This window comes from Mchenga conophoros, linkage group LG23 (genome assembly GCF_057382185.1).
Source record: "Mchenga conophoros isolate Kocher_MC1m ecotype Shallow Benthic linkage group LG23, M_conophoros_male_GT1.1, whole genome shotgun sequence".
NCBI lineage: Eukaryota > Metazoa > Chordata > Actinopteri > Cichliformes > Cichlidae > Mchenga > Mchenga conophoros.
In genome coordinates this window covers 23,183,916-23,201,329 of record NC_140547.1, presented here as the reverse complement: position 1 = coordinate 23,201,329, position 17,414 = coordinate 23,183,916, and the positions used below count along the sequence as shown (strand labels likewise).

The 17,414-nt window shown below is 43.8% G+C and overlaps 1 protein-coding gene across 2 annotated transcripts in view; it reads right to left on the bottom strand.

Moving 5' to 3' along the window:
• LOC146547253 (Krueppel-like factor 7) overlaps positions 1-17,414 on the bottom strand; it is a 51,973-nt gene that overhangs the window by 13,392 nt on the left and 21,167 nt on the right. For both annotated transcript variants that reach the window (XM_085264764.1, XM_085264765.1), the window contains one exon: positions 7,682-8,309. In XM_085264764.1, the coding sequence (XP_085120890.1) occupies positions 7,682-8,309 (628 nt within the window). The remainder of the gene's footprint in view (positions 1-7,681; positions 8,310-17,414) is intronic.

The following is a 17,414-nucleotide window of genomic DNA, read 5'->3' as shown; positions in this document are numbered from 1 at the left end:
GAGGGGGCGATGATGGTGGTGGAAGTAGTAGTGGTGGTGCAGGAGGAGGGGGGCACTAAGAGACCAGAGCCTGCAGCAGTACATAACCACTCAGCTACCGACTCCTCCAACGATACACTGCCTCCGTTGCCTAGCAACATCCCCCCCCCCTTTAGAAAAAAAATCCACCCTCCTCCGCTCTCTCTCAAGATGCCCAAACAGTGAAGTAGAGCAGGTACCCACTCGCCTCTGCAAACAGACACCGGACTGGAAATGCTACTTGTAAAAACATACAGTTCGACTGATTGACAGTTTTAAACGTCCATTAGTAACCTAATCCACTGGATTAGCCTGAACCCAGCAGCATAATCTGATTACCTTCTGTTACTTTTGGATTACTTTGCCTGTATAATGTAGATTATTGAGCTAAGTGGATTATTGTTATGATTTAAAGAATCAGGATTGTGGACAGTTGGGCGCTGCTTTTTAAAACAATTATTTATTCCGAATGATTTAATAAAATCCACCATTAACCGGCACTTCTCCCTTTTCATTTCAGGGAAGAAATGCATAAAATCAAAATACCCCACCCCCTCCTCCCTCCATCTTTACAAATGCTTTTTTATTTTAAAATAATCAAATGAGTGCTCACATATTTCTCATCCATAATCTGATAACTGGGTGTTTCCTGAGTCACCGTAATCCCATTAGGCGTAATCTGTTACTTCCGAATGCTCAAACACACGCACCCATGCGCCCGTTCTCTCCAGCCTCTCAGGTGCCAGTGGTGAAGTTAATTACATTCCCTCCATTAGCTGACGCTGAAGCAGGGCATTTGGGTCTCAGAGGTCATTACAGAGGCTCTCGGAGAGGCGGCTTTATAGGCGCCAGCCCCGCAACCAGCACTGCTGGCTCGGAGATGAGCGAGGGGAAGAGACAAAGATGAAATATGGAGGAAGTAATGGAGAATTGAAGTGCGTTAGTAAGAGACGTGAGGATGATGGGAAAGCATGGGATGAAGCCTTTTTTCATAAAAGGCTTAATCATTTCTAACACAGTGCCTGGCAGGTTTTTTTTAAAAGGCACTTTAAATTAGTTTTGTAGTTGATTGAAAAAATATTCTCACATATCCAAAGACACATTGTAATATTTTAAAAGAATAAGAGTGGAAAGAGCCTATTTGTGGTCGTAAAGGCCAAATGAGGTGCCATCATTCTCACAATAAATCATAACAGAGATAGCCTTACATCAAAAATATATGGTAGAGTTATTACTGAAATCATGTCACTACTTGTGTTACAAAGGTTCTTCGGTTATTTGCACACCAGGCGGGTACAAAGAAAAAAAAAAATAGTCTGACGTTGGACTAGAGGACAAGAGCATGATGGTAACCAGGATAGAAGCAAGCGCGTTACACTCCTAACACAACTTCAGCTCTTTGCTAGCATCTGCAAAGACAAGCATGCTAACACAAAGCTAACAAAGGCAGTGATGAGGAGTCCAGCTTTTAGCCTCCATTTCTACCTGATCATGTTTCTACTCTAAATGCTCCTTTTCAGACAGTTTTTTCTACTTTTTCCTTCGTATGATGTCACTTAGAGCTGATACTCCTAATATGGTCACGTCAGGCACACAAGCCCCGCCTCACTGTTGTTCAAGCTTTCTGTTTACAAAAGGCAGCCAATCAGAACAAAATTAGAGTCCAGGAATATAAAAAAATATATATACATATACCTAGACCCCCTTTTAAAAAAAACTAAAAGTGGCAAAAGAGCAGAGTGACAGAATATGAGCCCGATAGAGAGGCGAACATGCAGAGAGAGACAGCGTACTGGCTAAAAGACCGAGACAGAATGAGAGGAGGAGAGAGCCAGAGAGGGAAAATGATGAGAAACAGGAGAAAGAGCGAGAGAGCGAAGGCAGAATAACCCAACAGTCCTCGTGTTTTACCCTACCCAAAATCTAATTGTACCATTCCTTATCTCCCATAAGCCTATTCACAAAAAGCTCTACAGGGCACTGTCATTTCAACTCAGCCCGTCTAATTCCAGATTAAATCGTTGCCTTTTCTCCGTCAGTAATTTATGGAAATAACAACTAAGAAAAAGAGGATTTGAGTAATGACATCTTTAAACTTGTCAGGATAATGGCTCAGTGAATGGGGGAGCCCGTGGCACTGCTGTCTTTTTCTGAAGAGGGTCGCTCCACTGTACCTCCCCCATCCCTGTCTTCTGTCTTCATCTACTCTTTGTTTCACTCCACGTCGCTCTTCTCCTCTTTCTTCAGCTTTTGTGGCTCCCTTTGTCATCTTAAGTCGACATTTTCCCCGTTTATCATTCTACCTTCCCGGTTTGAATAACAAGACAGATGTTCTTTTTTCACTGCTTTTATGTTAAAGCACCTTACGTGACACTGATAGGCTCCATGGGGAAGGGAGGAAGTGTGTTTTTAATGGTGCTATATGGAAGTTGTGGCACTGTCATTAAATCATTTTAATGTAAATTTTTCTTAATAATTTACAGGGTAGAGAGGGGGGTGATAAAAAGAGGTTGCCACATTAATTTTTCTCTGTTTGTCTATTCAGGTGTGCAATGATAGACACTCCCAACAATTAGTCAATTAGACAAATAGTTAAAGAGAGGCAAATCAATTATAGTTGAAGTGATTGGTCAAGTCATAATATTAACTTAGTGCCATTATAAATAAATATAAACAGAGTGAAAAATGGGGGTGTTATCTTGGTTTAATAACTATTAAATGGTTCATAAAATAGGTACATATTCACTGGGGAAGGACCAAGCTAGCTCCAGACACGATACAGCGTCAGCACAGATGATTGACAGGTGAGCTCCTTCTCCTGCAGCCTTCTACAACTTCCCAAACAGTCAGCTGATTGACACTGCAGCTCCAAAGTTTTCTAGACATTACCCGAAAGGGGTCTTTAAGCAGGCAGCTCCATAGTGCAGCGTCTTTGTAATGTCTGTTTGATGAATCCACTGCTCATCATGTGTCCTGCCTCCTATACACGCTGTACCCGAGCAGCTCTATCGCCTAAACCACACGGAGTACTTCCAACAGTGTGAACGCATCCGAGGCAGACTATTTCCTGCTGTGTGCTGCGTGTGAGAAAGGATCAAAATGATCCCAAACTAATTCTTCTAAAATTGTTTGAAGTTAATGTGGGAAAACAGCTTAAGACATGTTTCTTAATACATTGGTAATGAGTAAGCCATGCAGCCGCTGTTTTTGGAGGTTTGTTTTTCAAGTTTCCAGAGGTTTGGACCTAAACTGTAACTATGGATTGGAATGCTCCATCTCAAAATTCAAAGATATCACAAGACAAATAAAGGTGCCCCCTCTGCTATTTACTCTGTTAATTAACCGAGTTAAACACAAAATATAGTATGGATGTCAGATTACGGTACAGTACTGTGCAAAGTCTTGAGCCATTCCTAATTCTGCTATGGAAATGGCACAGCAGTGTATTGAAACATGTGCAAACATACATGGAAATACAATTTTAATGAGCTTGAAAGTCATGATTTGGTGTGACCACCTTTATTCTTCAGCACAGTCTGAACTCTCTTAGGCAGCTTTCTTTAAGTAGTCTTCAGGAATAGTTCTCCAGGCTTCTTGAAGGACATTCAAAGCTCTTCTTTGGATGTTTCTGCCTTTTGTTCTGTTCTCTGTCAACATGATCCCACACTGCTTCAATAATGTTGAGGTCCGGGCTCTGGGGAGGCCGATCCATGACTGATAGTGCTCCACTGTGTGTTTTTCTATCCAGGATCCAGGTATGATTTTACTTTTAGACTTTCAGGCAAGTCAAGTAACAACAAAGAGTCTAAAGTTACAATTTAAAATTGTTTTTTTTGCTGTGTTGTGCGTAGACACAACGGTGGTTTGTCTCTTTGGTTCAGTGCTTTGTTTTATGTTTTAATGGGTCATAGGTCAGTTTTAAGTGGCTTAACAAACAAAAAACTCTCCTCTGAAAATGGTCAGGTACAAGGAGTGGATGGAAAATGAGTGGAAAACCAGGCAATGTCCAAAGAAAACCTGGAGAACTGTTGTTCAAGAGCACTTTAAAACATCAGAAGAAAGTCTGAATTCTTAGAAACAAAATATAAAGAAATGAGCGTTGGCTGAAGACTTTTACATCATGTTGTAGCATCACTATGTTCAGATTCCTATGGTCGGTTCAGCCTTCACATACATTTTAATATCAACTACTCCACACAGCTCTCTGGATTTCAGTTTCATTTAATTGAGACTTTTTGTGATTTGTCTGTATGGATTTTGTGACTGGACAGCACTGGTGGCTCTGGTCCCCCATAGCTGGCCCAGTTGGCATGGAGTCTAATCACAAGGGTTGTAGACACACCACGCTGGGGGAATCAATGATGGCATGTCTGTGCAAATTTGTTCCAACACATAGGGTGTGATGTTTTCATCATCTCTCACACTCAGATGATGACTTCTTTTCAAAGAGGCAAGCCAGAGCTGGTAAACAAGTCGCACGTAGCGTCTTCGCTGGACAGCTCTGGTGATCTGTCAACCAAGCAGTGGATAAATTTAGAAGGCGGGGGAGCCCAATCCAATTTGAGTCACTGTAACTTCATTTACTATGATGGACGCGCTTCGCTGTACCTCCCGCGGTTAAAATAAATAAGGAAACAGCTATATGGCTACCTATCACATGTCAATATCCATCTCATTATACCGCTGAACGCCTCTCTCGGAGTGTGGGGGGAAGAGAAAAGACCGAACAAAAATAACATCGCTCTCAGCTCGCCAACCAAAAGAAGACACACAGAAGAGCTCAAATCCAACCTTTTGAAGGCGAACCATTTCTCACTCACCATCGATAACTCCACAGTTTTCCCTTCTCCTCAGGTTAAGAGCCTTGGTGTCATCCTAGACAGTTCACTTTCCTATAAATCTCACATCAACAATCTCACCCGTTCTGCCTACTTCCATCTACGCAGCATTAAGATTGCTTCCTTCTCTTTCCACCCAGTCTACGTCCATTCTTGTCCACAGTCTTGTTACCTCCCGTATTGACTACTGCAATTCTCTTCTGCATGGTCTCCCCCAAAAATCCCTCCATAAGCTTCCACTGCTTCAGAACTCTGCTGCTCGCATTATCACCAGAACCCCCTCCACCAGCACATCACCCCTGTTCTTCAGGAACTTCACTGGCTCCCTGTGAAATTCCGGATAATATTCAAACTTCTTCTGCTCACCTTCAAGGCCATTCATAACCTCGCTCCTCCTTACCTTTCTGACCTGTTAACCACTACCTGTTCTGACTGTTCACTTCGATCTTCTTCTTCTATCCAGCTTGCTGTACCTTCCTTCCGCCTCACCACCATGGGAAGCAGAGCTTTCAGCTGCTCTGCTCCCAGGCTGTGGAACTCTCTGCCCCCAGAAATAAGAAACATTGGTTCTCTCCCCCAGTTTAAATCCCAACTCAAAACTCATCTGTTCAAATCTGCATATTCACTGTGAATCCACTGTTTGTTCATTTTATCTTGTGCTTTTGTTTTATTGTTCTTATTCTCCCATTGTTTTACTAAGTGTTTTATCCTATTATAAAGTGTCCTTGGGTGACTTGAAAGGCGCTCATAAATAAAATTTATTATTATTATTAAATAAGCTGCAAGTTAATAACAGCAATCTCTGACACACTGGAGAAAATGCTGAGATGGTTATCCCTCATGTCCTGCCTCATGGGATTATAATATAAAGTTACATTTGAAAAATATTTCCCTTGTTCTTAAAAATTATCCCATTACCAACCCTGTAAAAACAAAATCTGACAACTTCAGATTGAGAAACACTGACCTAGACTTATAGAACGCATAGAGGACGGCAAGGCCTGAAATAAACCGAGGAAATGGCAGCCTATCCAGGTCAATCCATCCATCACTGCGCACTTACTCAGACAGAGGACAGCTCCCTGACAGAGGTCTGAGTGGTTTGGGATTGAGATGGAGGAGCGGGAGAGTTATAGCTTCTGAACCCTCCCCCCTTCCTTCATGTGAAGAACCTTGACAAGGAGGACCTACCCTGGTTTGGCTCAGAGAAGTACTTAAGCAGAAAGAGTGAGGATAAGAGTCGTGGTTTTTGGGGGGATTTTTTGCCTTTTTCTCAAATCGTCACATTTTTATCTTTCATTTTTGATATTTCAATAAGGCACAGACCCTGTTCTGTGATTACAGAGCTGCTGCTTCTTGCACATTCCTTATCGTTTTGTGTGCATTTTGTTCCAAGAATGTGTAGCAGGTGGATTTGCACTCGGTATTTCAAAGTGAGGTTATCTAAAAATTTGAAAACCCAGGAGGGTGGAAGCACGGACTGTGATAAACCGGAAGATTGTTACAGAACTGCCCGACATATTAAACGCATCTCCCCGAGTGGGCGAGGCTTCGAGACATCACCGGTAGAAGAAAAATGGTCGGACACAAAAAAAACAAAAAAAACAACTCAGTGCTCATCCAAAGACAAGAAAAGAGTCAGAGTGTGTGCTATAAAAAAGAAGAAAATACTCTTTGAATCCTGTTCTTTCATCTTCGGTGTCTGTCTGTGTCTCGCTCGGCGTGCAGCGGTCATTTAGCTTCAGGATTGAGCCTTTTTAACCTGTCACCAACCATGAGCGTCAGTCAGTTTTATTACAGGTTCATGAAGGGGCTACCTGTGATTGTAGAGGCGCCCTCAGAGCTGCCGCGCTGAAAGCGGCTTACTGAAATCATATCTGAAAAGTGCCCCAACTATTCTGCTCAAATTCAGAATTGGAGTTAAAAGGTAACTATTTATTGGCATTATTGACAAGATATTTGAAAATGAAAACTTAATATTGTGTGTCAATTTCACATACAGTATGATAAGACTATAAATACTTCTGTAGTAGTTCTAATAGTGGGAATCTGACATTGTGCCCTGTGCTGTGTAAGCTATATGCTATGTATGCATTATGTATTCAATTGCGTATGAGTGATGCCATCTGCAAGGTATTTACTTGTGGAACATTTCTGTCCTCTTATTTTGAAAGTACAGTCGCTACTAACCAGCTAGACTCAGGCCTTCCTGTGTCATGTTTCCATACCAGAAGGCTGGCTAGTCATTTTTGTGGCTCTAGACGTCCACAGCGAGATAGAGGACGACTCTAAGAAGAACCTTCTCCTGTGCACCAAACTTACAGAGGCTAGAGGACAAGGACTGCTGCCCATACCTGCTGTCCAGGGGACCGTCAGCAGGACTAGAGACTCACTAGAGAGTAAACGCATGTCAGGGGTGATTTGTGTCAGAAGCATAGCAGCACTAGTGAAAGGCACAGTTTACAGGATGGTAGTGAGACCTGCTATGATGTATGGCTTGGAGAGTGTGGTTCAGAGGCCGAACTGAAGATGACAGGATTTATATTGGGAGTGACCAGAATGGACAAGATTTGAAATTAGTACATCAGAGTGAAAGTTCAGGTTTATTCAAGGATGAGATGGTTTGGACGTGTGCAGAGGATAATGGATATGTTGGACAAAGGATGCTGAAGATGAAGATGCCAGGCAGGAGCAAAAGAAAAAAAAGATTTGTGGATGCAGTGAAGGACGGAGGAGGATGCTAGAAATGAAATGGAGGCATATGATGTGCTTGGGTGACCCCTAAAGGGAGCAGATAAAAAGAGAAGAAGAAGAAGACTTCCTACCTGTATGTGTCCTCTGATGGGCCTTTAGGTGGGAGCTCTTGGTGTACACCTTTCTGCAACCATTGAATTGGCAGCGGTGAATCCTCTTCTTGTTTTCTGGTAGCTCTCCAACCCCGATCACACATGCAGCCCCCTCATCTTCATCTTTCACCTGGACAGGAAGCGTGTGCCCCGCCACCAACCTGGCTGCGCTAAGCCCTACCTTCCTGGCTACCAGCTTCAAGGTGAGTGTCCCATCAGCCGAGGCCGTCAGCGTCTGGTTGGGTTTGACGAGGTGTCGGCCGAGTTCTGGCGATGACGGAGGTGTCAGGGAGGTGACGGCACTCAGCTGAGCCTGGTGGACCCCTTCCATGCCCTCTACATTTTCCAGCCCTTGTCCTTTGGGTTTGAGGTCTCTCCTCACAGCGCCAGGGGAAGGGAAGTTCTTTCGAGTAGGGCAAAGGATCACCGGAGGTGGGCTCGGTGGTTCTGGGAGGCTCGGCAGGCTGGGGAGCAGGGTGTCTGACAGCTCCTCCTCTCCATCCTCCTTCATGTAGGCTGGAGTTAGGAGGCCATCCAAGTCTTGGTCAAAGAGCTCCGACAAACGCTTGGGCTCTGTCTGCAGATAGCGCTCCAATTCCAGGCAGGTCTACAGGAGGGAAAAAGCGGGAGAAAAAACACTCGGTTTAGATTTAACCCAGGCAAATTCACACATTCGGTCATTTGCACACCCTCGCTCTCAAATCCCACTTGACAATTTCAACAGCCCATCAGATCATCCGATATGCCTTTACATGCTGTGCAGAGAAAAACCTGCATGGTGCCATCCACTCACCCACACAGGCAACAGAGCAGCTCTGCCAGCTGTCACACACACACTCACACACACAAACACAGATAGCCACCAAGACAGCCAGGATTACCTGGCAACTCCAGCAAGACGGCTGATTAAACACTGATTGATTGCAACCGCTGTAGCACGGGAGGAGAAAAAAGAAAAAAGAGGAGGCAACGGGGAAAGCAGGAGGAGAACTCCTAAACTGTACAGAACTCCTATCAAACAACATTTTATGGAGCTTTGACAAACCATGTGCACACAGGCTTCCACTGAGCCAAGATAGGAAGATTTATTCAGCTGTAGTTATGGTCCGCTTCATCCCTATTACTCCAAACACCTCTCCCCGCGGAGGGCAACTAAAAGGCTGCATCCCAGATTTGTGCGAACTGGCATCCTGAGAAGTCTATTACTTTCCAACAAGCCGGCAAGGTTCTAGGAGGCAGAGCGAGCGTGCGACGGTGGGGTTGGGGAGTAGGGGGGAGGAAAGAGACGCTCCATGTCCAAGGATGAAGCTATTACATTTGAATGGCCGGCCACAGTTTGATCCGAGGGATCGTTGTGTTTTGCTTGTAGCCACTAACCCGTTTTGACAGCTGAGATGGAGGCTAGCAGCTCCACTGGGCGCGTGCAACTCGCCACTTCATTTGTGTGTAAATAGGCACTGACAGACAGAGCAGCTAGTTCCATTATCAGGAATAAGGTTGTGCAGACTGAACACATCAGAGACATTTACAATCTTACAGCAGCACCCACCCCACCATCACCACCCCTTTCCTTGTTTGCACCTTCTAAAAATAAAACTGCACGTTTTCTTCTCCTGTTTCGAAGGTGAGGTGGAGGGGTGGGTGTGTTGCCGAGGGATTTCTCCTTTAAGTCATTTTCTTCCAGGAACAAAAAGAGATTTGGAGTTGTTGGGTTTTTTTTGTTCTTGACTGCTTACAGTATTTGCATACTGACATCAAATTAAAAAGCTGCTCTGGACCACATCTACAGCGAGAAGTGAAGATAATGCACCGTGTCTCCTCCCTAGACTGTACGCCTACATGTTGTTTTTGCTGGGGGTTTTTTACCTGGTGATGGCTTTAAAAAAATACGTTCTTTCATGCGCCGTCTGAGAGGTCTTTGCCGTTGATGGCTCCGCTGAACGAGAAGGGAGACGTCCCACTCGCTGTTCTCTCTCTCTCTCTTTGGGAGCGAATTTAATATTGAAGCTGTCGAAATGTGACGGGAGAAGCACCTGTCGGTCAGTGAGCTATAGAAAAAACGCAACCCTGCTCTGTTTACAGCATGGCCTCTAACACCTTCAGCCCATCCACCGATTGCCCCCCCCACCCAAAAAATCAACCTGCTTTTCTTTTTACTTTTCTTTTTTTCCTCCTGCATTGTTGTCCCTTCCTTTCCCAAGGTGAGGACTAATTATCCGCTAAAAACCATCCAGTTAAAAGGTACTTTATTCGGCAAAATGCTGAGGACTGCAAACCAAGGTGAGTGTGTGCGAGGCAGCGATAGTTCAAGGGAGCGGAAAAGAGGATAGAAATGGATAAGTGGAGAGCGGGGCTGAGGAAGGTGAAGAAGAAAAAGAAGAAGAAGAGGAGGAAAAAGGAGACTGAAGGAGAGTGATGGTGGGGGGACAAGGTGGGAGAGTGACACAGTGTGAGCGAAGGTCTTGACTTCATTTTCTCCATGGGGGGGTGAATCCTTTTTGGGAGTGTGACATTTGCCGTAACAGGATCCTGTCAGCGGGCGAGGCACAGGCCTCTTGCACGCAAGCACGTAGGGGAGGGTTCACGCACGATAAATGTTCGGTTACGACCCACGGCGAGGTGCCGGGGGTGTACTCCAGCGTTGCATGCATGTGCATGCCTGCATGTATAAGGTGTGTGTGCACAGAATGGGAAGACGCTAACCCTTGCACGGAGGATGAAAGCGGGCCCCAGGTGAGGCGGTGATGGGCAATACAAGCTTATCGTGGGCTCTTTCTTTGAATCTGTCTTTCTTCACTCCAATCACTCCATCAAGCCCCCCCCCACCCTCCAACCTCCCCCAGGTGGTGACATTAACATTGTTAGAGAGAAGGTCATGCAGTTGATCAGCAGTTCCTCTGTGAAGTGGTGTGGGTGTATGTATGTGGCCGCATGTAATTATGCCAGTGTCTTGTGTGTGCGTGTGTGTGTGTGTGTGCGTGCACGCGTAATTATTGCAAGTGCGCGTGTGTATAATTGCGCTACCGTGTGTGTAATCATGCAGCTCTTGTACGGGTGTTTGTGTGAACACCTACGCACGTGCATAAACTGCTCGTTGTGGCCTGAAGTGAATGTGCAATTGGCATCTGTGTGTGTGAAATCAAGAGCCAAAGCATCCCACAACAGCCAGGATAAAGGAACACTCATGGCCCGCCTCGACTCCATTTGGACAAACGCCGATCTGGAGAGTCGGCATCAATTGGCTCTGCACAAAGCCAGGGTCCGTTTCCTAAAAGGCTTTCGGGATGATTCCTTCATGCGAGCCAAGATAAGCTGAGACAATCCAATGGCCGTTCCAGCAGCCCCGCCTCCTCCTCTACCTCCTCCTCCTCCTTCAAGCGGGTGGTTGGGTGACTTCCCAGCAACTCCAGACATCCATGTATTTTTTCATTTGTTGTTTTTCTTTTTTCTGTTGTATTCTGTATTTAAAGAGAAAAAATCGTGGATGCCATTTGTACACAGTAGATCTACATGCACGGTGGTGTAGTCATTAGCAATGTTGCTTCACATTAAAAATAGCCTCGATTTGAATCAACTAGTCATCTGCAGCATTTGCTCCTGGATGTTCCAAAAGAAAGATACACTGACCAACTTTAGGAGGAATTTTGTTCATTATCAATCAGATTTAATTAATTAATTTTATATATTATCTTTAATCATATTTAGTTTATCGATTAATTTCCTTTACCTAGTTCAAGGTCTTTGGGAGGGTCTAGTACACCCTGTACAGGTCTCCACTAACACTACTTCAATAATTACCTAACATGGATGTCTTTGAACATTTGTAAGAAGGCAGAGTACCCAGGGATAACATGCAAACTCCATACAAAAATGTCCCAGGCAGGCGGTGGACTTGAGTGTAAAACCTCTTATTGTAAGGCGAAGTGCAAATCACTGCAGCACCATGCTAACCAAACCAAAAAGGAATTAGCGAACAAGGTAATGAACATGGTGATAAATTGTTTGGGATTCCAAAAGTGACAAAAAGGTTTGTTTGTATTATGTATGTAGATGTTGTTAGCATTATTAGGGGGAAAAAAGCTAACACACCACGATCTAAAGAAACTCAAGAACAGGAGAGAAACAAAGTCATTGACATCTATCAGTCTGAAAAGGGTTACAAAGCCACTTCTAAGGGTTTTTACAGCTGCAGGCCTCACTTGTCTCAGTTAAGGTCAGAGTTCATGATTCCACAATAAGAAAGAGACTGGGTAAAAATGGCATCCATGAGAGAGTTCAAGGAGAAAACCTCTGCTGACAGAAAGGATCACAAAGGCTCGTCTCACATTTGCCAAAAACATCTTGATGATTCCCGAGACTTTTGGGAAAATATTCTGTGGACTGACGAGACAAAAGCTGAACTTTCTGGAAGGTTTAAGTCCCGTTACATCTGACATAAAAGTAACAGCATTTCATAAAAAGAACATCACAGCAACAGTCAAACATGGTGGTGGTAGCGTGATGGGGCTGCTTTGCTGCTTCAGGACGACTTGTTGTAATTGATGGAACCATGACTTCTGCTCTGAAGGAGGATGTCCGGCCATCAGTTCATGGCCTGAACCTCAAGAGCACTTGGGTTATGCAGCAGGACAATGATCAGAAACACAGCAGTGAGTCCACCTCAGAATGACTCAAAAAAAAAAAAAAAAAAATGAAGGCTTTAGAGTGGCCGAGTCAAAGTCTGGACTTTTCAGACTGAAATGTTTTGGCCGTTCATGCTGGAAAATCCTCCAAAGTGTCTGAATTAAACCAATTCTGCAAAGAAGAGTGAACCAAATTCCTGCACAGTGATTTGAAAGACTCATTGCCAGTTATCACAAACGCTTGATTGCAGGTCTTGCTGTCAATTATGGCCCGACCAGTTATTAGTGTAAAAGGACAATTACCTTTTCACACAGGGCCAAGTAGGTTTGGATAACTTTTATTCCTTAATAAAGAAAATCATCATCTCAAAAACTGAGATGATGTGAGTTTTCTAGGGTTTTCTTACATTAAATTTTGTATTACTATGGCTGTTCTAGCCATTTTTTTTGTTTTTCTCACCATCGTTTGCAATTTGAGCACAGCTCTGGTTAATTTCATGCTGTGGCTTCAGAATGCTCAAAATAACCTTTACAAGAAACAAAAGATTGTCTATGCTGAAAAGAACTTCCTTTTTATCAGATCATTTAGCACAGAAACATTTTAAAAAGGTTCAGCGACACATGGACCAAGTTTCCATCAGACATGCGTCTTTTCTCCATGCTGCATGAGTTTCTACTCGTGAGATTTCCTATTTATCTAACAGTTATCTTATTTAACGGTCCACGAGAAAATACATTTCAGCTTCCAAAGTCACAAAGCTCAGGCACAAAAATATAAATAAAAATATCATGAAGCTGGTTTCATGTAAATTTTTTTGATCAAGCTCATATCAACTGAACTAAACTGCCTTTCCTCCTCCTCCTTTGCTGCCTTTTGTTTTACTGAGCCACACTCTGAAATCACACGTGCACAACACACCTCTGCTTAGTGAGGCTTAAAATACAGCAGGTGTGATAAATATTCGCTGATCACAAGACTCACACGCCTTTCACAAAGTCGAGTGGGCTGAGAGCTGTGAACCAGGCCCGATTCACTCACTTGCACTCTTCACACTTTGACTTTTCTCATTTCTCCTCCTCCCTGTCTCGCTCTCACTCCTCCCCTCTTCCATGGGGGCCCTTGGCCTGGCAGCTGATCCTCTCTCTCTCCATCACCTCCCTTCACATTTGGCCTGCTCTGAGCCGCCTGCCATCACCATCAAAGCGCATGCTGCCTCCCAACTGTTAGCACCCCACTACGCTGCTAATAAAAAGCCTGGGTTATAAATATGAACAGACGAGCATGCATAATGCCCTAAAGGAAGGCCCAAAACACCACTAAACAGATAAATGTAATGGGGTGGATATGGCTCATTAATTTTAGGATGATCGTGTTTAGTTTTTACAGATGCCTTGATAGAGACAAGGTGCTATGAATAATATTCAGAGCTGATGCTAGCAGGGTTGAAAAGGGCAGGGCTATAAGGAGGTCCTGAGCAGGAGGGGTGATGCTGAACTATTGTTAAATACACTGAGGCTGTGAGAGTGGGGGGGGATGCTGTCACATCTTTTCAGAGATGACCCATCATTCCCTGCAGCACCTTCTTTGCAGTGTTGCATGGATATTTAGTTTTCCTGAGAATTAAAGTCTCGGTAGTGGCTAGAGATTTCACACACTGTGAAGTCTGACTGTCATAAAAAAACAAAAACAAAACTTAAATTTAATGCTACGAAAACATCTTAAGCAAAGATATTTGTAATGATAAACTAATATAGCAGTTTGATATTTATACTGACATAAAACTTTGGCATTTCTTTGATTTTTGCCTTTAGCTATATGAAAAGAAATGAAAATATAAAAGCTAGAGCAAACAGCTGGTTAATTTAGCTTAGCATAGGCTAATTTGTAAACAACCAGGCAATCTGGCAGCACTGTATGTAAAAGATCTATGTAGCCACTATGATGCGACTTGCTGGTTTCTGGAATAACATTAGTACTGAAGTTTTATATGTTCCACAATGTTTAACTAGGAGGATATCGTGCCAAGTTACCAGCTTAGGCTAACTAGCTTAGTTAGCTTATTGTGTGAATGCACAAACAGACCGCTTACAGACTCAGATAGGCTGTTATAGCAATATTCTTTGTTAGATGACGCCACAAATATCGTTAAGAGGTGCAGTTTAGTGACATGAATTAGCTGCCATGACGCCTAGCAGACAGTTAGTTGCTACCACTGCTCGTGTCTGAATTCATGTTACAAAAAAGCAAAACTTTAACCTAAAGCTGGTGACTAATTGAAAAGTTTAGATCCTGTGTTGCTGTTACGAAAGAAGAAATCAGAAACAAAACCCAAAATGTCTTCTTGTAACAAGCTTTTAATTTCTACTGTTAAATTGGCTGTTTATTGAGATTTAGAGACACGTGACCACTAACCACTTGATGTTAACTCGTCCATCATTTTGGATGTGTGACAACTATGGTGGCAATGCAGGATCAAGTGTGTTACACCGCCCAGACTGAAAAATATAAAAATCAACAGGCAACTGTGGCAACCTGCCAGCAACCAAAGCAACCACCAGGAGGTTTTAGAAGAAGAAAGTATACTTTATTGATCCCCTTGGGGAAATTCCTCTCTGCATTTAACCCATTCACTCAGTGAAGCAGTGGGCAGTCATTGGGCGCCCGGGGAGCAGTGTGTGGGGACAGTACCTTGCTCAGGGGTACTGCAGGGTAGCTGTTCAGTGGATTTGAACCACCGACCTTCCGATCATGGGGCCACCAGGGATTTAGGTGCAACACCATCTTTGCAACCAGTTTATCCAACAACAGTCAGAAACATCCACATACCACTACAATAATACACATTTTCCCCTAGCAACCAATGGTTGTATCATGTCCAATATGGATGACAACCAATTCTTTCCACTACTGTTGCTTTTCTAGGATTAATAATAGTGTTGTATAACAACAGATTACAGTATATTATAAAGTTTGTCTGTGTATAGAAGGTATGGCCCAGTGTTTAGTTCCTGACTGCAATCACCGCTCAGGTGCTTTGTGAAGTTTCACACTGTAATTTAGGGTTTAAACATTTCCGTGGTACAGGGACCTCCATCAATCAGAAACATTGCTGTTTCAGTTTTGGACTGTGGGTAGAGTAGTTCTTTCCATGTTATTGTGGATAAAACAAGTTTTTTGGTAAAATAAAGATGATATCAGACAGACTTGGGATTCCGCAGTGAGCCAACTTTGGATGGTTACAACATTATGTCTCATAATCAAAATCCCTATGGAGAATATGAACAGGATTTTCTGCAACTTTACTATTGAGCTGTAGGAGTACTGACTCAGCCAGCCTCAAGTGGCATTAGAGGACCTGCAAATATTGGTACTTCTCCCCTGGCTAATTTTTCTTGGATTGAGAGCAATCTTTATCTTTAGATAGAAAACAGTCTGTATGTTTTCCTCTATTTTCAGTTTTTCTGTTAAACAAAACTAAGCTGTTACAATATTTACAGCACAGACGTGAGTGATGTCTTTAGATGGGTGCATACATTAGCCGTGCTGACTTTTGAAGCTTTCAGAAGAACAAAATAGAGGTTGCACAGAATGCGCTTTTGTTTGTCACCCCCCCCCCCTAAAGAAATCTCTTTGTCATCAACATGACACATTGATTATTTGTTTTGGCCAATTTCATATGTAGCAGGAGTTTGATTACTCATTTTAAAAGCCAGTAACATTCATGTATTAACATGCGGCTTTGCTTCTCTCTGCCTTTTGTTGCGTCGCATCCAAGTGACAGTCTGTTTATTGCCTCTTGTATGCTTTTGTTTAAATCACACAATGTCATTGGTCACAGAAAATGGGGCGGCCTCGGCCTCTTTTCACGGGGCGTGAATGCAATAACGCTGCGATATCGGCTGTGATTAAAATCCCTCTGAGAAATTAATCACAGCGTTACCCTACAGGTAGGTAACAATCATATCAGCTTTCACATCTTGCCTGCAGCCGACCAAGTAACCAGATTGTCTTATCCTTTATTTCTTTTTCTTTGGATTTCATTTTAGGACAGTTGTTTTTTTTTGTTTTTTTAAATCTTGTTATCTGTAATCCAGAAACACGACTCCCACTTGTATCGAAGTAAACGTTTGGGCGGGCACTCGATTCGGAGAGCATGTCTGAGAGTGTGTCTGTGCGCTATGTGTGTGTTTTCCTGCCCAAAGTGTGTTATAAGGTCTGTGTCTCGCATTGATCTGGTGAGCCGGGCCAAACCATCACTTTGAGGTGACAGCTAAATGACCAGTAGCCCGAGGCGGCGGCCATCTCGCCAAAAGCTTTTGTGCATTTGTGTGTGTGTGTGTGTTTGCTAATCGATACCAAATGATACCATGCAGGAGCTCATCAGCAGTGGCCGTCGCAGCTGACAGAGACGGTAATCTATAGCTTCACTGAGCAATACTCACCCGCCCCCCTCGCCAACCCCATCTCACCCATATACACACACACACATAAAATCTCCAAAAAAGCATGCCCTCCCGACTAAGCTCCCCTTCAGGGTTTGCTCCTTGCACACTTAAGAAAGCTGGCCCCCAGATTCTAGACTCCTTGGAGAGAAGCATCGCGTCATCGGCAGATCCCATATGAGCGGGTAACCTGCCTACAGGGCCAGAAGGAGGGGAAGGATGGAGGGGGTGGATGTGGGGGAGACAGGTGGGAGATAACGCCTCATTTTCCTCTATGCTGATCTGAATAGCGGAGCGCCCTCATGCTGCTGCGTTATTCTCAGTGGAGAGAGCAGCAGGGGGTGCGGTGTTTGGCCGGGAGGGATCTTAGAGCTCCCGATGCCCCGGCAGGGGCTGCCGAGCAGCGAAGCAGGGAGAAGAGACACAAAGAGAAGGAGCTGAAGGAGGAGAAACCGAGTTAAATCGGTGAGACGAGACACATATGACAGACAAGTGAGAGATGAAGAAACAGGCCTCAGTGTGTGGAAGATGAGCAGGTTTTGATTTAGGTTAAGTTGAAGATGAGGTACAGGGTGGTGTATGCAACAAAAAAAGGAAATAAAAGGCTGCAGATTGGAGTAAGGGAGGAAAAACAGGGGAGAGAAGGA